The sequence below is a fragment of the Pogona vitticeps genome, chromosome 4 (assembly GCF_051106095.1).
Source record: "Pogona vitticeps strain Pit_001003342236 chromosome 4, PviZW2.1, whole genome shotgun sequence".
Classification (NCBI taxonomy): Eukaryota; Metazoa; Chordata; class Lepidosauria; order Squamata; family Agamidae; genus Pogona; species Pogona vitticeps.
In genome coordinates, this window is record NC_135786.1 from 64,942,337 (window position 1) to 64,964,718 (window position 22,382).

General features: G+C 39.4%; 1 protein-coding gene across 1 annotated transcript; it reads right to left on the minus strand.

Moving 5' to 3' along the window:
- Nucleotides 1-292: 292 nt before the first annotated feature.
- On the minus strand, nucleotides 293-20,547 carry PDZK1IP1 (PDZK1 interacting protein 1). Its single transcript, XM_078392860.1, has 4 exons — nucleotides 20,303-20,547; nucleotides 2,764-2,872; nucleotides 1,781-1,891; nucleotides 293-872 (listed from the first exon to the last, which is right to left on the minus strand). Exons 1-4 carry the CDS (start codon nucleotides 20,367-20,369, stop codon nucleotides 764-766), a joined length of 396 nt encoding a protein of 131 aa, XP_078248986.1. The 5' UTR covers nucleotides 20,370-20,547; the 3' UTR covers nucleotides 293-763.
- Between the last annotated feature and the right edge of the window lie 1,835 nt (nucleotides 20,548-22,382).

A 22,382-nucleotide genomic window follows, 5' to 3' on the forward strand; every position in this document is an offset into this window, starting at 1 on the left:
TTTACCTTTAGACTCCACCACAAGCTGATGGTATCTACTAACTGCTCCTCCAGAATTGCTTCCTTAAAATGAATTAGAAGGAAAACTTGTATCATAATGAAATAAGGTGGTACTGGGCTATAGAAGACTTGGAGTATATCTACTCTCTAGAGTTTCATCAGCTTGACACAATTGCTTTGCCTTCATCCTATGGAACGATAGGGTGGATAAGATACTTCTCTACTGTAGTTCAGGTGAAGGCATTAAAGCTTTCTAGCTGAGAATTCTAAGTATGCAATTTAAATCCCAGGACTCAGTAGGAGGAACTTTAATGGTTAAGATGGTATCAAGCCAATATAACTTGTAGCGTAAATACAGTCCTGGAAGTAGTCTCATGAGATATTAGTAGCAATTTAATAAAAGCTGCTGAGACAGAAGAACAAAGATCGGTGAAAAAGGAGCCAAGAAATGATCCCATAACAAGTGTTTTGGTGGAACCCCTTTTGCATCAACATGTAAGAAAGAACCCAATGGGCAGTTATTTTCTGCCCAGCAGCATTGTGTGGTTAATTGCAGACCTTAACTCACAATAAAAAGAAAGCAAAAAAATGTAATGTGAAGAAGAGAGCCCTTGGCTCTAGTCAGCGCTTTGTAACAGAGTGATGAAATCCATGCACCAAAAAGAAAAATTACATACAAAACTGGTCTCATCATCATGTGTGGTGTTATGGAGGCTTTGAAAGGGAAAAATGTCAGATGTGAGAGATGCTCAGGGAGAAAGATGCTACATGCAGGTGGTAAGAACATGTATATCATTTGCGCTGTGGTGTACGGTTGCGTTTTCACACTCCAATTCAACTTTGTTTTCATAGACATGGTGCCCCTCTTCACATCTGGAAAATTAAGGGACAAAAAGTATTGTTTGTGTTATTTAGTATGTAATATTCCATCTAGGGTAGCTTGATCCTACAGAGGGCAGGCCTCTAGGAGAGCCACATTGGATTAGATGAAAACCCCACCATCTTTCCACATTATCCCACAAAATGCTCTATTGGAAGCTCATAAGCAAGATCAGGACAATGGCCCTTCCTTGCTATTCCCTAGTAACTCATACTCATGAGCTCATGCAAGTAGTACAGTGATTTGTGAAACGTGGTTGAAATTTAATTATTGATGAAAAAACATCCACAGTAACACAGATGGTAGTATTTCAAATGCTCTGCTCTGAATGGGTGCTCTAGGGATTGAAAACCTGTTCTACTTTTGTAAACTCCAAACAGAAGCTTCTCAAAGTTTTCCATACAATGGCCAGAATCCTATTATTTACACCACCAGTTTAAGTCCAGTGGCATACATTTCAGTGGTAAATTGAAAGTATTCAAGAAGTTTGTGTAGTCATTTCACCTTGTACACCAGCTGCATGACTTGGCACATTAACAATAAATGCCTCCTCCAATTGCTTCACTAGTTGTAATTCACTTCTGAGATTTATGCCCATAGACTTAAACACTGATATAATTCTTCAACTGGATTCTGACCAATGTAATCAAATGAAACATACCCAACTGCAACTTGTTGGTTGATTGAGACTCACTACAGAGTCAGACCATGCTAAGGCATCCTGTCAACCAGCAAGTTGACAAATCAAGCCAAGGAAGGGCTGTCAAAGACTAGATCCTCCTGTTCAACAAGTACCTTACAATTTTCAGGTTAGGATCTGTTTCTGAGATGACACATGCAGTTGTGAACATGTGTAGATGTGTTAGTTATACTTTTTAACAAGCAAAAAGATAAGCCTAACCTGAAATCTGCCGCAGCTGTTGAATATCTCCCTTCTGTACCATTAGACATGACCAGATCTTCCTTGTTGTCGGTCATGGAAAGCCCTTTGTTTTGCTCCTCCAAGGAATCACTGCAGAGACAATAACAAAATGCATGGAGAGACTGGAAGGATTAATTTTGTATGCAATTCAAACACATGAATTCTACACTTACACCCCACAAATCTGTTTATCTTTAAGCTTTACTTGTGGCACCATCAATGACTATACCCAAGGTTGTGAGTTAAGACAAAATCACATGTTGTTACAGGGCAATGAGCAGCAACAAAATAAAAACAAATTCTTAGTCAAATGAACAACAAAATAGAGGAACAAAATTGCAGAATGATCAATATGAAAGCACCTCATAGCTTTTAAATTATTTGCCTGGCACGTAAGTGATAATAAAGCAAATGCTAGTGAAACCTTCCCAGGGACAGTATTCTACGGATGGGAGGTCTAGTGAAAAGTCTGCCTGTGAGGATTCAATGGAGATCTGTGCAAGGGACAGACCAGTGGGGAAGGATGGAGAAAGACTATGTCTTCTCAAAGTATTTTTAAGGATGTATGTGAACATTCTGCACAACCTCTGCACATTCCTGGGGGAAGAGGAAACTCTGTGTTCTCTAGGCCATATTAAATGTGAGCTCCCAGTTTCATGATCATCTCCTTCTGTCTCCAGATGGAGCCTGTGTGCCATGTTGTGCCTCCTGTGGTCCCAAAAGAGCAGAGGTTTTATCCATGTCCTCCCAGGTTTCCTTGCACTACACACAGCAGAGGGGCAACAGAGCTTTCCTCCAGCTTCACTATAAAAAAAATCACAGCAAATGCCTCCTCCAAAGGAAAGCATGTAATTTAATTTCATCAGTCCTTTGCACATCTTTACCCACAGAGTGTACAGAATGAGTCCAAGTTACCATACCATATCTATCGACAAGTGTAGGAAAGGAAAATCCACACTCACTTTTTGTCCTGACACCATAACCTGTTGATGACAAAGGCGACCATTGCCAAAACCAAGAAGACAGTGACTGCAATGGCACCCTGCATCCATGGCTGAAGAGATCTGTTAACTGTAGAGTAAAGTAATTATATTGAAGTTATTATGAATCCTCTTTATTGCTTTATAAGTTGAAATACAATGTCCACAAAGATTGAAAATGGTAATTTCTCTTGGCAATGATTCTGTGAAATGCCAAGCTTAGTACTGATGCTTAATAAATGTTCAGTTAGGAATAGCAGTATGTAAATCACCATACACATTTATAAACCAAGATGATTAAGAACAATGTTCCACTCACTATATAAACTTTCTTTTTATTATATCACGCTCCAAACAAGTCTACAAAACAAACAAGAAGAGTACTCATTACATAATGTAGTGATAAAGTACTAATTGAATATAAATAGCTGAGAATCAAGATCCTTCATTGATTTTTCTTGGCTGTGTTGCTGAAGTTCATAAGGAACTGATTCAGAGCTTGAAAAGATACTTTTTAAAAGCGTAAATGGAATTTCCAGTATTTACTATTACAGCTAGATTTTCAATAGACAGAAAAGCTAAAGACTTGAAACTAGGGATGGGGGTGAAGTGCCAACATCAAGTTTGATGACCCGTGAACCACGAATTGCCCTCCCCAGTGGCCCAACAAACCACTAATCAATTTGTTGGTATGTTGGGTATTTCTTTTATTTTTAGATAGCCCCTGGAGTTATCTTTTTAGAAAAAGCCCCTGCCCCCACAGCCTTCCTGTGCCTTGCAGGATAGGAAGAGAGCGAAACAGATCAGAGCAATCTCCCAGCCCCGCTGCCTTTGCAAAGGCAATGGAACCAGGGGGTCGCTTTGATCCTTTCCCCCCCCTTCCTATGCCACCGCTAGGGCATAGAAAGTGGGGGAAAGCCCGATCCAAGCCTTCCCCAAGCCCCAGAGGTGGGTTTCCCTTATGCTCGGCTTTAGCAAGCTGCCAGAAGGAAAAATCCCTCTCTGCTTATGTCCCTGAGGAACAGCTGATCCATGGGGGCATAAGCAGATAGGGAACGAAGGGACAAATATAAAAGGGTTATATTGATTACTTTGTATTTTTTGGGGTCTCTGGACCTCAAGAATATGAAGCAACGAATATCTGATGAATCCGGGATATTGGTTGAATATCCTGATTCATTTTTATATTCATCTCAATGTCTACTCGAAACTGTTAAAATTCATGGAAAATCTAACTGTATTGCATAGCTGGAACCAGAGATGTAGCCATACATATCTCTCTGTCTAACTGAGGATACTTAAGTGTGTGTCAGAATCAGTGCTGAAAGAGTGAAAGTTTTTGTGCTTCAACTCAATTAGTTCATTCAGAAAATACCAGCCTTCATGACTTGTTATTGCTCTACTCCCTACTTGCTCTTGTTTTTCTCTTCTATCTGATACTGGATAACTTTCTTGTCCAGTACAGGAGTGCGTGAGTACCATTTCATTTATATCCAAATATTTGTTGTGCAAGTTAAGCCCAACCTGCCTCAAACAGATCTGCAGGTAGCGTTAACCAGTTTGTTCTCAGATTCATGCAGGTATTTTATATTTCCAGACTGGGTCAGGGAAAACTTCAAATGCAGGAAATAAAGATGCTGTACAATGCCATCAAATCTGGGAATTTAGTGGATCTTCAATGTATAGGCACAGGTCCTACAAGCTTTCTTCTCTCTTCTTTTCCTCTTCTAGGGATCTGTGCACTCTACTTCTGAGCCAATTCTGAATCTATTATTATTATTATTTATTTTATTTATATCCCGCCTATCTAGCCAACTCAGGACCACTCTAGGCGGCTAACATCAGGTAATAAAAGTATACATACATACAACAACGTAAATAATAAAAACTTTACAAAAACAGAAACCAATCTATGAATCCACCTTGCATTAGCTACAACAGACATTAAGAACAGAAGAAGGCAGAAAGCACAGATGGGAAGATTCCTAGCATTACTTTAAACTATCCACTCAAAGCCTGCATGACACAGACAGTTGTCCATCTCACATTCACATACAGAGAGAAACAACCCTAAGTGTAATAAAGATCCACTGTAGTAACCAAAAAGAAAAAAAGAAGACATTCTAGAAGGCAGTCAAGCCCAGGACGTGGCACCCTCCATTTGCCATGCTTGAATATGAACTGGTTGCTATATCAGGAGTGTCAAAAAAAAACAAAAAACACTGAGTGTCAAAAAAAAAAACACTGCCAATTATCTGCAGCACTGTCCTGGTTTTCTTACACTCTATGACGACACGTGTGGTATTTTCTGCTAAGACCCCATATTATCTGATTATCCATGAATACTGTGCAGCTTGATAATGAAGGTGGAGGATAGATTTGCTGCTCTGCCTAAAATAACTTTGGTTGATATTGGCTGGAAGACAGAACAGATGCAGGAAAGGAGCAAATTATTTAGTGGACACAGTTAGTGCTTCCTTAAGGGAAAACAGAGGTCGCAAGAAATTTTTTGTGACTATAATTTAGCAAGTGTGGGCATTTTGAAAATTAGAATTGAGACAGTTTCTTTGCCTTTAAGTGTTGCATAAATGGAGAATTGCAGAGATTGAGGCGTCTACCTCTTCTACCTTCATTGCATCCCTATGGCTTGGTAATTTATTTTATTGGACTTATTGGACTTAATGACAATGAAATACAAATATGATACATTAAAGATGCTGTTGCCCCTTATTTGGCATGGTCTTTCAGTTCCCTTAACTGTGTTAACAACATAAAATGCATAGTATGCAACTCAGCTTTACCTTCTTCACTTTGAAGTAAATACAGGGAGATCAATCTTGACTGTTCTCACAGTATGTGGGTGGGCATAGGCTTAAACTTCCCCAAACTATCCTCCCTCCTTAAATTACCACCATGAGGGCTAAAAAGGAGAAGGGACTCCATTGGTACCCATGGATTTTCCTCTTTTAATCCCCCAGGGGGAGACATTTTGCAAAGAAAGTGAATGGGAAATATTTTAACACTCTTCAACCCATGCATGTTGGGCTTAAACTAGATCAAGGCCTTGCATGCTTATTTATTTATTTATTGGACTTATATACCGCCCCATAGCGCTACAAGCACTCTCCGGGTGGTTTACAATTTTTAATTATACAGGCTACACATTGCCCCCCCAGCAAGCTGGGTACTCATTTTACCGACCTCGGAAGGATGGAAGGCTGAGTCAACCTTGAGCCGGCTACCTGGGATTTGAACCCCAGGTCATGAGCACAGTTTTTAGCTGCAGTACAGCCTTTTAACCACTGCGCCATGAGGCTCTTAGTTAGTTACTTATATGTTGTCAAGTCAGAAGAAATCTTAAATCTTTCGAGGTAAGTAAAATGTTTAAGGAATAGTTTTACTAGTCTCATTCCCCCAGTGAGCTTCCATGACCAAGTGTGGATTTGAGTTTTAGTCCATCACTCTATATCTACTACCACATTAAAAAGGAAAGTAAGAGTTATCCTTACTCTCTGCATTTAACAGGATATGTAGTTGAATGATAACATCTTCCACAGTCACTTCTACAAAAGCACTGGCTTTGATAGTGGGCAAGTTCAAGAGGTCTAGAAGTATGTTTCCCATGCTCTGACTATTACTAGATGGAACTACATGTGGTGATGGTTGCTAGGTCAATAACATCCCTTTTCCTGAGTTGTTGTGGGCAGGGTTGTGATGTTCGAATTAACTAGATGGCACACAATTATTATTTTTACTAAGCTATACTGTGCACCATCTATCAGTGGAAAGGCAGGGCAGATATTCATAATAATTCTGATGCCAAAAACAACAGTGTTGTTGCATGTCAGGGCAAAACCAATCCTCCTGACAAACCTTTTCTTCCTTCAAGAGTGTGGCTTGTTCCTTCATAAGCTTATGACTAAGTGCCCTGCCCCAGCTGTGTTTTCCCTGTCCTGTCTGTGAGGATGACAATGTCTATTTACTGGAACAGACAATGCCCAACTTTTGCCTCAGGCAAATAAGGCTGTGTTTACCTGATGCTAAAAATTTTCACTAATTGTTAAGACCTTGCCAAAGAGGATTAGCACAAGAGACCTGTCAAAAGCAGTCCCAATTTTCCCTCAGTCCTGACTGTTCAACTGAAACAAAGCCAAAAAAAGGCATACTTTTCCGAATCACTTCTGTATCCCACATTGTTGAATTTTTGTTTGCTTAAGTAAGCAAAATGGCTTCAAATGCTTCAGAAGCTCCCACCCACTCCTAGTTTGTAGTCAGGTTCCACAAGCCTTCATAATCAAAGGCAGAAGTCGTCATAAGCAGCCAGAGTGCATTAATGAAAACCACATAAGTGGACATGTCCTACAGTCAAAGATGGTGATTTGCCAAACAGTAAACACTATGTTGGAAGAATTTAAAGACACCAAACCTTAAAGTAAATGCATGGATAATACATAAACGTCCTATAAAGGACAACATTTTAATGCACTTTTTTCACAACAGGCATATTCTGAAATACTGGCTTTCAGTCATGTTTGAAAGAGACTGATACAACCCCTGAAAGCTTATATGGACAAAGGTATAACAAAAGGCACAATATATTAGCACTTCCATAGGGATAAGCAATATCAAATGACAGGTAAAGTAGCTGGTAGTGTTCAAAGGAAACAGAAGGGGTGAAACACTGATTTCCCCACTTCCCTTCTCTATATTTTCTTCTCCTTTTTTCTTCCTTTGATCAATTTAGTCAAATTTTATCCCAACTTCCTTCAAGGAATTTACTGCATTGTATATGGCTTCCCACACAATATACACATATAGGAACATATTTAAAAAACAACCCTGAGAAGTAAAGAATATAAGAATAAACCATGACAGATGACATCAAAAGCCTACCTAGGCCAGCATTCTGTTGAAAAAAAAATTCGATTAAACAAATTTTTCAATTTATTTAAAATAACATTGTAGCAACCTAGAGTATACTACAACTGCACTGATTTTATTTTTAAATTAAAGAGGCAAGTTAGGAAGAGAAGCCCTTGGGCTGCTGGCAGGTCTGAAAAAAGGCCCTCTGAGGTCACCCATCCCTGATGTAGACCATTTTCAGAATTTTGGTTGAATGTATAGAAGTTAACAGCAAGGGCAAGAAGTGTAAACACAATTTCCCAGTAGCACACCATCACCGAATATGAGATGATGATACCTAGGATCCTTCTTACCTTCCTCCCCATCCAACTTTCTCCCACATCTTGAAAGATCTGTGGAGTTGCAGATACAAAGCAAAAGCTCAACATTCTAACGGACAACATGATCGAGTTGTTCTACCTTGGTTAATGCTGGACTAAACAAAAGCCAGTCCAAAGCTCTCTCCCACCATCTTGCAATTTGCCTATTTTAGAAAGTCTAAGAATATGTTTTCTGCCTCCTCCCTCTCTTACTCTCTCATTCTCACTGCAAAAGGGAAAAGGAAAAGGAAATGGCAAGGAAAATCTTGTTCTAACATTAGCAGAGGTATTGTGAGCCAGTTCTGAAAGTCAAGAAGTAAAAAACAAAAATTGGCATAACCAGATGCAACCCCCCCCAAAAAAAAAACCAAAATAGGATGCCTGTATTTCTTTTCCTAATTGTGCAGACTGGCTTTGATCAAGTGCAGTTTTCACTGGTCAGTCTCCATACATTTTCAGCTTAGCACCACTTCCACCTCTTTCTTGGAGTATTGACTCCTTCCTTCCTTCCTTCCTTCCTTCCTTCCTTCCTTCCTTCCTTCCTTCCTTCCTTCCTTCCTTCCTTCCTTCCTTCTAGCATAAATTTTAGTGCTAAGCTGCATATGTCCTTATTTTTAAAAAAATGGAATACTGTACTGCAATATATTGCAAAAAATCAGCAATACCCCATCTTATTTGTTTTTCTGTTTATTGGAGGGGGGCTATCAGCTGTTTTTTGCTTTCTCTTTCTTTCCCTCCTCCTCCCCCTCCCATTTCTTTTCTCCTTGCACAGCATACATTTAGCACTAAGGCCCATAGGTCTTTATTTTTAAAATGTCAGCATACAGAAAATCTGGAACTTCTCACCCTATTTGTTTTCTTACCATGCAACACCTCCCCATTTCCGTTTTTCCCTTCGACCAGCTCCCCTCACACCTCTTACTGCCCAGGGACATTGTTTTCACTCCAAAAGCAAGCAGTAATTAAACAATGTAGTACAAAAGCTCAAAAGCAAATAATTAAAAGATGAACACTTGTGAACTCACACAGTGAAATCAATCAGTGGGTAAAAACATGAAGGTTTGAGAAGAGTGGATGAATAAAATCGGGGAGGAAGGTAACTGAAGTGGGGGCAGGCGAGGCTGGAGATAACAGGCAACAACAAGTGGCAATCTGTGTCAGTGGTGAGACTTCAGGGTGCAATTCCAGATGTGTCTGGACAAAGGGTACAGGAACAACATATAGCATTTTAGTACTCCAGCAACAAATACCCTTCTTAAACGTGGACACAAATACCAGAACAATTCATTTAAACCTACAATAAAGAATACCAACATGGCCCAGAACAACCAGGGACACCACCATGGTATTAATGAGCCCTTTGCATACAACTGCTAGAAGAATAAGAGTTCTACAGTATTTGCAGAATTCTGGGTCAATTCTAGATGATGGCAAGTTTGGGCACGGCCCCCTACAAGTGGCAACATTTCCCTTTTTCACAGAGAAGGCCAATATGACCAGGTGCAATCTATGAGGGAATTTTTGGTTTCCATGTTGCCCAGATTACAGGAACTCACTGAGAGTGCTATGTCCCACTGTCTTCCAATGAAACCTTGTAGAAAAATTACAGAATTGGGGCAACTGCCAAGATAATCTCTTTCATGCTCAATCAATTCTGAGAGATTATCTGTTAACATCTGGACAAAGCACAACAAGCAGAGGAAAAAAAGGGAAAGATACATTACATGATGGCCAAGTTCCATGCAAGACAAGTCATGTAACTGCGATAAAATGCATTCCGAGTGAACCAGACGTAGGGTTGCCAATGCCTTCTGTCATAGCCTTTTGCTAATTCTTTTAAGTGTGAAACTACAAGAAGAATGAGGTTTCACTAGTCTTGAAATAATATCTGTTCCATTTCCTCTTTTTATGGCAGGTTTTCCTGTCACATGAATACACAAGATATATTTTTGCACAAAACAGTGCAATTTGTACAACTGTGCAGATTCTTTGATTTGCCCACAAATACTCCACCTGATTTATTTAGGAATGTGAAGCACTAAATCGGTTGCTGGCATCTTCTTTTTTTAACATTCAGTTTTTCTGTGCTTGTCCTGTATGCGGGTTTGCATCCTTCTTAAAGGAAATTGACTCTAGAGGCAGTTTACACAAATTACAAACATCTTGATTGTAAAGAAAAGATCTTTGTCTTGATCTCAGATGAAATCAAGGAATCTAGTGGGGTCTGAATATTTCCTCATTTAGGTGGGTTCTTGTGTCAGCACAGCCTAAACTGACAACACAAGGAATTTAGTAACTAAATTTAATAACTAACCATCCTTGATATATAGCCTTTTCCTCTTGAGTGTTTGGAACACTAGAAACAGCTTCTCAGCTATTCTTATTTGAGCTTTTAAATATGGGGTAGTCACTTTTTTTTTTTTTTGGCAACACAAATTCTGTGCCTTCAACAACAACAAGATAGACGAGCTAAGCAAGAAGTGATTTCTGCTGCTGCCTCCATGTGAAGTTAATTGGTTACAGATTTAGGATAATATGTCCAAGAGAGGTGATAATGATCACTTCTATTGAACTTTACCTCCAGAATTTCTCTGAGTCAGGATGATGTTCAGGGCATCACAGTGGGATTAGGTTTTGCATTTTTATAAAAAAAAGAAATAGGCAACTCTAATTTATGGCACATAATAGAGCTATGCACTTATTAGCACTGGAATCCTATACCCACTTTCTTGGGAGCAGATATTACTGAATTCAGACTTTTCAGAAGATATGTATCTGTGAGATGTCTAGAGCCTTCTTTAGAAAATGATGTCATCAGGAGTATATCAGAATGTGCTGTTAGGTATCTGTTTAATGGAAGTACAAGACCAAAGTCTTCAGCAAATAGCAAAAGCTCCATGACGCCAGACCACACAGATTTTCCATTACTCTAAGTTACTTGTTACATTTAGCCTATGCTTAAAGAGTTATGCATTAACACATAGGTTTAATAATGAATGCATCCATGCTGAAGATTAAGAAAATATTATTACTCAAGGGATCAAATTCTTTATAGCAATGTCAGAAGCATATAGAGGGTAGAGTGAGCATGCAGAAGGCCATGCAACCTCATTTCAAGCCTACAGGAAGATATGCAGAAGTAGGTGATCCCATTTAGAAGCTCAAGCAGCCCATCAAAGCTCTAAAACTAAAGGGAATAAGAAACTAAATGAGTTACAGCATTATTCTCTTGACTGATTTGTGGGACATGATCAGGAAGGATATCAAACCACAGCTGCTGGATATTTTGCAAGTGTCCTCTAAGTTACTCCAACTTCCACTAAAATTTACTCCAGTTTTTCTTCACTGTTAGATGATGATGATGTGCCATTAAGTCAATTCTGACTTTTGGCAACCCTTTTCAGGGTTTTCAAGATAGAGAATACTCAGATGTTATTTCCCACCCCCTTCTTCTGGGGGCATCCCAGAAGACTGTGCAGCTTGCCCAAAGCCACACAGGCTGGCTCTTATCCCTGGAAGCACAGTAGGGAATCAGCTCCCAACCTCTGGCTTCATAGCCAGATACCTAAGTACCTGAGTTATCCAGCCAACTCCTTCAGCATTAATTTACTCTAATCTCCATTAAAATTGGAAAAATTCACCCCAATATTAGGATACTTACATAAGAGTAAGCCCCAGTGGATTCAGCTATGTTCTTAAAAGGTAAAGGTAAAGGTTCCCCTTGACATTTTTAGTCCAGTCATGTCTGACTCTCGGGGGTGGTGCTCATCTTGTTTTCAAGCTGTAGAGCCAGCGCTTGTCCGAAGACAGTTTCCATTGTCACGTGGCCAGCGTGACTAGGGAACGCCGTTTTACCTTCCCACCAAGGCGGTACCTATTTATCTACTCGCATTTGCATGCTTTCGAACTGCAAGGTTGGCAAGGAGCTGGGACAAAGCAATGGGAGCTTACTCCGTCGCATGGATTTGATCTTACGACTGCTGGTCTTCTGACCCTGCAGCACAGGCTTCTGCAGTTTAGCCCGCAGCGCCACCACATCCCTTAGTTATGTTCTTATGTTCAAGTAAACATGTAGAGGACTAAATTTCATGTCATAAATTTCAGTTCCAAAACTATCCCAAGTTCCCTGGGAATGGCTGCCAATGAATTGAACAGGACATACTTTTGAGTAGGCATTTTTGGACTCGCCTATGCTCCTAAACACCTTTATGGGGAAGTGCCACAGAACTTTTTTTTTTGAGCAAACATGTTGTTTTACCTTGATAGTTTGCTTTGCTTTCCTTTCCTTCTCAATAAGCTTATAAATACAATCTTGGCTTTTTGTGTGTTGTTGACTCATACTGACCAGGATTCTCTTTCTGAGCTTGAAGAAGTAAAAATTGATATCTCCTCTTGCATTCCCTTCTTTCTTGTACAGGACAAAGTTCACACACCACCACAAGCCAAAGCCAAGAGGACCACCAATTGGCCAAAGGAACAGTACTGGATGCTCTAAGCCAGCTCTGCAAACGGCAGAACAGCCCAATGCCATTCTGGCTCTTAGTGGAGCCTTTGCTGTGTCCTCAGAGCACCTATGTAAGTTTGCAACTTTTTGCTTAGCCTGTATTACATAGGATTCTGGTCATTGTTTTTATGTCCCTGAGTTTGTTGTCACAGTCATGAGGACTAGCAACCACAAAGTTTAAAATATTTAAAATTGATGGCACAGAAATAATATAGATTTATAAGTATGAATTCACAGATCCTAAAAATGTTAGCAGTTCTGCCTTTCCTTTCATAAACTCTCACAACAACAGCTGGTTCACAAGGTTGTCAGTTTTGACTGGCTGTTTTAATTGGCAACCAAGTTGCCTATTATAGCCACATCAAGTATCATTTTGATAGTATATTGTTTGAAATATATGGCACATAGCTTATGACAGGTGTTACCCCCAAAATATATTTAAACACAGCAGCTGGATGCAAAAGAGGACACAATACTGCATAGTGAATAGTTGTATACCCTTTGCGAATACACAGTTTTATACCCTGTTTCCCTGAAAATAAGCCCTAATATGATTTTTCAGGATGCTCGTAATAAAAACCCTACTCCAAAAGCTCAGTCTTGTTTTGCCTTTAGCCACACTACACGGCCTACAGTATACAGGTCTGTTACAGAACACAGAGTCGATTCTGTTGACCATAAAGCAAATCCCAACATTGACATTAGAGGAATATATTCATCTGCCCTTACAAACTACCCACAAAACTGCATAAGGGGTTAACATATCCCTTCATCAGGCAAGGTACTGCAAAAGACAGAGGAGGGTTGGAGAAATGGGAGAAGCAGGAAAGAACAGAAAAAGGTTTGATCTTTAGGTTCTTCTGTCCCTATCCTGTCTCAAGTTGTGATGGAGGGAAACATATCTTATTAACATGTGGCTCTGTATCCTATTAACATGCTATTATTAGACTGCATCTATAAAGGTGTGTGTCATTTAATCCATCTGGTTACAACATCTGGTTTTGTAGGTCTCATTATTAGCTTTAGCTTATAGGTCTTTACAAATCAATCCTTATATTTCTAGCATTTTGCAGATTTGTATTTTTGGACTGCAACTTCCAGAATTTCCCTGGCAGCATAGTATGTCAGCTCTACTTTTAGCTATCTACAAAATATTACTAATCATACTTTGTGGGCATTTGTCCAATAAAAGAGCAAGTGGGCAAGAATGATGTCAATGACAGTAGAAAAGAAATTTCTGAAATCCAAGACCTTTGCTGCTAATCCAGAGTAAACATCTTTGCAGAGGGTGGAGAGATGTTTAAAACAGTGCTGTGAACCGAAACGTGATGAATCATCGGACGTAAAGAGGTTGGAAACTCCAAGTATTTTCTGGATGTTCTCTTTTTTCAATCTGAAATGCCTTTCTTTTCCTGTGTTATTATATAAAGACTATATTATCGTGACTATAAGATGCTTAGGAAAAAACGGTGTCTTAGAGGTGGTAGCTTGCCAGTTCGAATGGGTCTAGCCTCTTAGAAATGTTTGTATCTGTACTCAAAATGACACATCTAAGAATGTTAGCTACATTTCTGATAGGATTTGTTCTGACAATATATATATTTCGATGCAGAGAAGGCCTTCGACAATATGAACAGGAATTTTTTTTCTGACACAGTTGCAATTAATGGAAGCTGGAGAGAAGTTTATAGGATAAATTAAAGCTACATATTCTAAAAAAGAAGCAAGAATTAAAGTGAATAGAGAGTTGACAGAAACAATTCAAACTGAGAAAGGCACAAGGCAAGGATGCCCACTGTCTATTGCCTACTGTTTATTCTCATGTTGGAAGTTCTGAACCAACAAATCAGGGATGATAAGAGAATTAGGGGTTGCTGGACTCAGAGGAAAAATTGATTAAAGGTTTATATAATACTTTGATGGAGCAAAAATGGAAGATGAAATTGTGAAGGATTGTATGGTAAAATGGGCTCAAAATGTAGTTCATAATATTGAACTCAATACTTGGTCACAAATTTGGGAACGAAATATTAAAATAACTAAATCCATAATTCTAAAAGAAAATATATACAAAATGTTTTACAGATGGTACATAACACCAGAGAAATTAACAAAAATGTAAAAAAAATGTTTCTAATAAGTGTTGGAAATGTGAAGAGAAAGTAGGGAGGTTCTTTCATATGTGGTGGATGTGCAGTAAGGCCAAGGACTTTTGGAAAAGGATTCACAAAATAAGAGAGAAAATTTTAGGGGTTAAAATTGCTTTAACACCAGATAACTTCTTATTGAATATATTACCAGCTACACTTAAAAAAAAAAGATTTACCTGACTTTACACCTGATAACTGCAGCTAGAATTGTATATGCCAGTAAGTGGAAGACTACAAAGGTGCCAGCAAAGAAGGAATTTATTGAAAAGATTTTGGAACTAGCAGAAATGGATATTTGACAGATACACTAATGATAAACTGGATAATAATAAATGGGGACCTCTTTATACCTGGATGGTCTACACCAATTTAAGTAGAATAGATTAGATTAATATTATGTCAGGGAGTATAAGACAAGATGAAATGAATGGAATATATTGTAATAAATCACTCTGGTTGCAATGGATAGAAAAGTAGAAACAATACAATAAAATATTTATTTTCAAAAATTAAATTAAATTTAGCAATGGGGTTGTTGTTCTGGCCCGCTCCTGTCCTTCTAGCACAGGAATGGGGAACATGTGGCCCTCCAGATACTATTGAACTACAACTCTCATCACTCCACAACGGTGACTATGCTGGCTCAGGCTGATCGGAGCTAGAGATCTCAACAACATCTAGAGATCTTTATTTGCCACTTGTGCTTTACCAGAAGACTAACAAGCAGAAACCCAGCAGTTGAACCTTTGAGTGTCACAGAAATTCAACTGTAATGGAATGAACTCCAACTCTCAAAGTTAGAGCTGGCCACAGAGGATTGTTCTCAAAAAATTGTAGATGAAATTCAATAGGGGAGAATAGCATGTTTGGATTCTACCATGCATCTGGTTCCTTGAAGCAGAATATTGTTGCATCTTTGATCAAAGTTGCCTTACACTGGATCAAACCCTTGGTTTTCTTAACCCAGGATTGTTAATTCAGGCTGGCAGTGTCCCATCAGGGCTTCAGATAGCATTTATTCCTAGCCCATCCTCAAGATTCTGGCTGGTAACTCAAATTACCAATCATGCCCAATCTTAAACTCTTCTTATAGGACAAAATTGGGGGTGTCTTTGGGCTAAACCGCAGAAGCCTGTGCTGCAGGGTCAGAAGACCAAGCAGTCGTAAGATCGAATCCACGCGACAGAGTGAGCGCCCGTCGCTTGTCCCAGCTCCCGCCAACCTAGCGGTTCGAAAGCATGCAAATGCAAGTAGATAAATAGGGACCACTTCAGTGGGAAGGTAACAGCGTTCCGTGTCTAAGTCGCACTGGTCATGTGACCACGGAAGATTGTCTTCAGACAAACGCTGGCTCTATGGCTTGGAAACGGGGATGAGCACCGCCCCCTAGAGTCGAACACGACTGGACAAAAATTGTCAAGGGGAACCTTTACCTTTACCTTTGGTGAACAACCATTACTGACCACAGTCAATAATGCATTTTGCAACTGGCAGAAACCTCTGGCTATCCAGGTTTTGTTGGACTTTAAATCCCACCAGTCCTACCCAAAAAAGCCAATGATGAGACATTATGGGAGCTTCTATTCCTCCGTTATGGTAATACTTGTACTGTGACAAGCCTGAGGCAAGTGAGCAGCTAGAATACATCATAATCTCTGATAACAAAAATACTACTTTGGGCACATAAGGAAAAGGGAGGTTTATCTGGAAAAGACAATCATGCTGGGAAAGGTTGAAGACAGCAGGAAAAGAAGACCAAATAAGAGAGCGATCAACTCCCTAAAGGAAGACAAAGGCTTTTGTTTACAAGAGCTGGGCAAGGCTATTGAGAACAGGAGGTTTTAGAGAGTACTCTTTCATATGTTCACCAAAAGGTGAAAGCAACATAACAGCACTTAAGAAAACAAAAACAACAAACAAGGCAAATGCTAGTTTCATGGGTTGGCACCCGCAATCTTTAGTAACTACTCCAACAAAATTGCATCTACAGAGAAAGCAGGGTGAGACCAAATATATATTTGGGTTGTTGTTGTTGGTTTTGTTTTTTTTAAAACTTCCCACTCCTGTAAGTTACAAAGAATATGTGCTGATGGGACTCTGCACAGTTTCTCTTCAATAAAACTTCCACACTCTTTTTCGGAGCAGGATCGTACCACCTAGGTTGGCCCTGGTAATCCAGTAAACAATGTTGTAATATTTAAACTTCTTGCATTACTAGTTCAGTGCTCCATCACATAGCCAGAGATGTTGTATCTGGTCACATCATCTACAATGTTTCAACTTGATTACATTCACTAGTGAGCTTTTCACTGTACTATTTCTTGCTGGTGGTGTAATTGTTCTTTAAAGGTGTCTACATCCTTTGGAAAGTTCATTGTTATTGCCAGGAACCAACACAATGTTTTCAGAAAATGTTCATATAGCATTGTTGTAGGTAATCCTGGCTGCACTGTGTCAGTTAATGCTGTGTTGCTTCATCCTTCTATTATAGCTCTTTATTTGCATATATAACTAGTGCATCTAAGCTCCCAACTTTGGGTGTGACCACAAAGGAATTTAGCAAAATGGATTACTTGTGGTGCAAGTGATTTCCCGGCAGTCACATGACATGTGGTGAATAGCACTTCAGCCCAACTTTTTTTTGGTCCAGCAATAGGGCTACATCCTTTGGGGGGCAAGCTAGAGCAATTATTTGACGGAAGAAATGGTTACTTAAGGGAGATTGCTCTCAGCAAAGCGACCACTTCAGGTGAGATCAGATGCACACCTTTCTCACATCTGATCAGTTGCCCGTATATGTATTTTTTTTGTTTACTAAATTTATACTCTGCCTCTCTTCTTTCTAAAAACTCATAGCAGCACACATTAGGTATACTACTGTAATCTCTGAATACAGATTACAGTGTAATATACAGTAAAATATTCTTGAAATGCAGAAAAATCCCAAATCTTGAATCAAATTGTGCTGATTTACATAGATTTGGGAGATTACAGCAAAGCATGTCCAAAGATGGCCATATCTATATTCAAACACTCTTGAAGATTTGTTTGTAATTTAGATTTGGACACAGGCACTAACAGCTTGTTTTGAAAAGTGAATGCATTTCTCCACAGGCTATCTGTATCAACTCAGGACATGCCCAGACAGAGGAAGTTGGAGTAGTCTAGTTCACGCTTAAAAGGTTAATACCTTTAATGTGATCTCTTTTATCTCTTTCTTAAGCAATCCTTCAATTCACAACATTTCTTCTCCCATGAGAAGGGTCCAGACAGGTCTTTGGACCATTCCAATTTTGATTAATGACACTCCCCTTCCCACTTCCTTCTGTGCCTTTTCCCACAGCCATTCAGCAGCCCACAGCACCTTTCCGGTTTTTGTTATAGAAATTAAGTGACATAATGCAACAGCAATGCATCTACTTAGCATAGTACACACAATACCACCAACGTATCTTGTTTATCTAGAATAGTAGTGCATCAATAAGGAATTAGATTTTAAAAAATTTAAAACAGTAGAGTAGCTGAAAATAGAGGAGGGGGGTTTCTCCATTATCCCTTTCAGTGCCACAATCCACTAAATATGTCACAGAGTTGATAAGATAACATCACCTACAGCTCTATTTGGGTGCAAACTAACCATCCACACAGGCTACAAAATGAAATAATCAGGAGTGCACTGAATCACACATACACACCCCAAAAATTGTAGCCCTAGCACTCTGCCAAAAAGAAGCAGGGCAGGTCTAAAAAGAGACAGGATTAATTGCTCTAAGTCAAAACAGATGTGGACGCTGTAATTTGTATCAAACCCAACAGTACCAAAAGTGATTCAAGTAGCAAGATACATGCCTGTCTGGATGTGCCCTCACAGGGTGACCTCACTCACTGTCGCTGGACTAACCTCACATTATTTTTGTGAGGATTAAGTGGTGGAGAGAAGGAGATCCATATACAGTACACCACTTTGAGCTCTTTGGAGGAAAGGATGGATGGATGGATGGATGGATGGATGGATGGATGGATGGATGGATGGATGGATGGATGGATGGATGGATGGATGGATGGATGGATGGATGGATGGATAGATAGATAGATAGATAGATAGATAGATAGATAGATAGATAGATAGATAGATAGATAGATAGATAGATAGATAGATAGATAGATAGATAGATAGATAGATAGATAGATAGATAGATAGAATTTTGCTGCCAAAACCAAAATGGTGTCCTCCCTTCCTAATCCACATGTTTAAAGCTGATTGGACTGGAAATTGAAATCGCACCTGATGCAAGCAGGCTGATTTAGAGGCCTAGTTTTGAGGCTGAAGCTACGGTAGCATACAAAGTTCTCTCTTCCAATGGTGGGAGGCAAAAGACCAGATAACAGAAAAAAAAGATCAATCTATTTTTTATTACCTTGTTCTTCTACCTGTCTTTCTGAATTCTTAAGGTTTCTTGCCTAGGAATACCCGCATGAGGTATGTTATTTTCATATGACTTTTCCCCCAGATCCACTGAGAAACTGAGATTGTTCCACCCACAGTTCAAATCTGAGCGTTCTCCTTTCCAGAAAAAAAACAAGGAGCTCTTAACTACAAAATTATGCAGGTTTCATAAGCAAGATCAATTCTATATGTTGCACATTGTTTTCACTGTGCTTATTCACATACAAATAGAAGGATCATGGTATCTTCTTTTGGATCCCTCCTGAAAAAAACAACTGTTAAGGGTTGCACTTCTTCAAAGCTCCCTGCACCTTTTCATCTAAAACATACTGAATTTTATCCCCTTAAAAGAAGCAACTAAATGTCCACATTTCTGCCACAAATTACAATTCTTTTTTTCTTAAAAAAATTAGAATATAAAGATACATTGAACAATCCCTATACTGTACCTATTTGTTTTCTATTTGGTATGCACTTGCACACGATTCCTCTGATTTTAGCTTGAAATGTCATCCATTTCTAATGACAGAGACAATTATTCACAATTATTTTTAATGGAAGGCACAAAGAGTCGTTCATCTGAATTAGGACTGAGAACTGAATCAAATCAGGCAGCCTCCATATCATTCCAAGCCTGTTTTCCAAATCAGGGTTCAAACCGCATCTACAAAGTATAGTTAGCACCTCTGACATTTTCCGAAGACTGTGCAGCAATTCATGATAAAGGAGAAAAGCTTATACACACTCTTTCTCCAGATGTCTGTTGAAGCCGTGTATGCAGATATACAGTATGGTGCTCATAAACTCAGGGTGAGCATGTGAATTAGCAAATATTGGTAATAGGCATCCATTCATTATCAGATTTTTATATTCCTTAAAGCATATGAATGATGAATCGGGGACTAATGCAGGCTTGGGGAAGGAGTTGCGAAACATTTCATCCAAATAATCATTGCTAGCATTTAATAAGCCCTTTGGTAAAGTTAGTTTTGTGAAATCATCATTATTACATTTAACAAAACCAAACATATAATAGGGTTATTCAGAAATAATTCAGATGTAGGTTTCATAAGCTAAATACAATTTATTCAAAGAAAATTAATTTTTTACAAAAAAAATTAGTTGGCATGTAGGTGCTCAGCTCCCATTAGAAGACAAATCAACAATCAACCAAAGAAGTTAGATAACATGTTTTTACCTCTTTGACAGTTCACAGGTTCCAAAGCAACCAAGAGGCAAAAGCTCACAGCCAAAAAGATAGTCATGGTGGTGGTGAAGTTGAGGTCTCAAGGGGTTTTGTACCCTGAAGTCTTTGTTATAAGCAGAGGGCCGAATTTCTCCTTCCTCTCAGGAAGACAAAAGGCAGAAGATGAAATCTGGGGATCCAAGGTATATTTCAGGACTTCTCCCTCCCAGGTAATGAGCCTGGTAGATTATCAAACCCATGAATGTAGAGGGCTGCCACTCACAGGCAACTATGCAAATCAGACTGCTCCAACACATTTCAGAAACTTAAGTAGGGAAAAGAATTATTTTACCTGTTTCCTCTTTGTCGCTGCATAAGGTTGCTAGGCAGTTTGTAAAACTGTGGTTTTGGCTTCTGGCACCTTATTAACAACTTGGAAAGAAGCCAGAGAAAAGAAGGAAAGATGGTTATTTATTTGGCACAGAGAGGCTCAGGAACAGAAACTAAACACTGCCTCAAAGGTTTCAGTACACAATGCAGAAGTAAAGGAGAAAGAACAATTCAGTCTCTAAGGAGGACAACGAAAGGTCTTGCACATCCGATTTGATACGGGGATGGTTCAATGGCTGCCAGAGAAATGTTTTTAGCAAAAATTCTCATTGCAGAAACCTGGAGAGAAGAACTCAGCAGAAAGCCTTCTCCCTAGGAGCAGCCCTGTTATTGAACTACAACTCCCATCATTCCTAACTGGTATAGCCAATGGTGACATCTGAAGGATCATGCATCCCCCTTTGCTAAATTAACGACACTCCTAAAACCTGGCCTCCGGCAAAGAAACATGCAAAATGTTGAAACTTTCCAGAAGGCGAATATTTGTTTTATTTGTAATATATTTTTATATAATACATTTCCTGTTGGGAGTTCAAAGTGATGTCCCTTTTATCCTCCCAACAACCCTGTGAGGTAGGATTGGCTAAGAAGTGCATGTCCCAAGATCACTCAGTGAGAGTCATGGATGAACAGCCTTGTGAACCTTAAACCTAATAGTAAAACACTTTTAACAAAGGAGAAAATACTGTCAGATGGCACAGTTTCTGGCAAGTCAGAAGTAAATCCATGAAGGTCGTAAATATAATTGCATCACAATGTTCTTCTACCAGGCAGGTGTTCTTTCTAAGGAATGAAGAAAGCTGGCATGTGATCTTTTCTCTTATGCGCTAGGTAAGAAACTTTTTCTGGCACAGTCTAGTATCTTTTCCTATCTGCCACAATTATAATTTATATCTGCAGCAATGAAAATTGTTCAGGCTATTTGCTCAGCTGCAATACCTATATTCAGTGGAAGACATTTGCTTGCACATGCATAAGATTGCACTTAAATCTACTCTTTCATTACTCTAAATTAAGGATTGGGATTAGAGATGGGTACAAACCATTGTTATTTTGGCTGAACAGATGTTTGGCGGTTCCCAGCCCCGCATCCTCCAGTGGGCATGCACCGTGGCTTCCCTGCCCAGCCTCCTCCAGATGCTGCCTCCAAGTGGGTGCCCACCAGAGGGGGTGGGGCTGGGAACCGCCAAACACCTGTTCAGCCAAAAAAAACAAACCAGCATAAAATGCCAATTCAGTGGGTCTTGCCCATCTCTAACTGGGAGTTTTCTTCACCATGACCATGGATATATTTTTCTCTCTTAATCCCTCGTGTGTGTGCGTGTGTATGCGCACATATGTGAACACATATGAATATCCAACCAGAATAAGGGATCTGGGGGGAAGTCTTGTTCCTTCCTTTGTGCCATTCTGTGGCTTTGGGCAAGTCACACAGTCTCAGGGCACCCCCAGAAGAAGGAAACAACAACCGCTCTCTACCTAGAAAACTCTGAAAACTGTTGCTGCTTAGTCAGAATTGACATGATGGGACACAGTTGTTATTAATAAAGCCATTGCCCTTCTCTTGCTTTCAAGCCTCTTTCGGGTATTTTGTTGTGTGGGACAAATCTGATGATAACACCCTTCACTGATCAATGAGGAAAAGTTAAAACACAACCAGGTATGTTCTGCAGACTATGGAGAAAAGAGAAAGATGAAAAGG

Bases quoted from the DNA above. Each gene is read 5' to 3' on its own strand.
- PDZK1IP1 (XM_078392860.1), bottom strand. From the start codon at position 20,369: ATGACTATCTTTTTGGCTGTGAGCTTTTGCCTCTTGGTTGCTTTGGAA. The intron at 2,873-20,302 runs GTAAAAACATGT...TTTACTCTACAG, and splicing joins ACCTGTGAACTGTCAAAGAG to TTAACAGATCTCTTCAGCCA. The intron at 1,892-2,763 runs GTGAGTGTGGAT...TTGTCTCTGCAG, and splicing joins TTATGGTGTCAGGACAAAAA to TGATTCCTTGGAGGAGCAAA.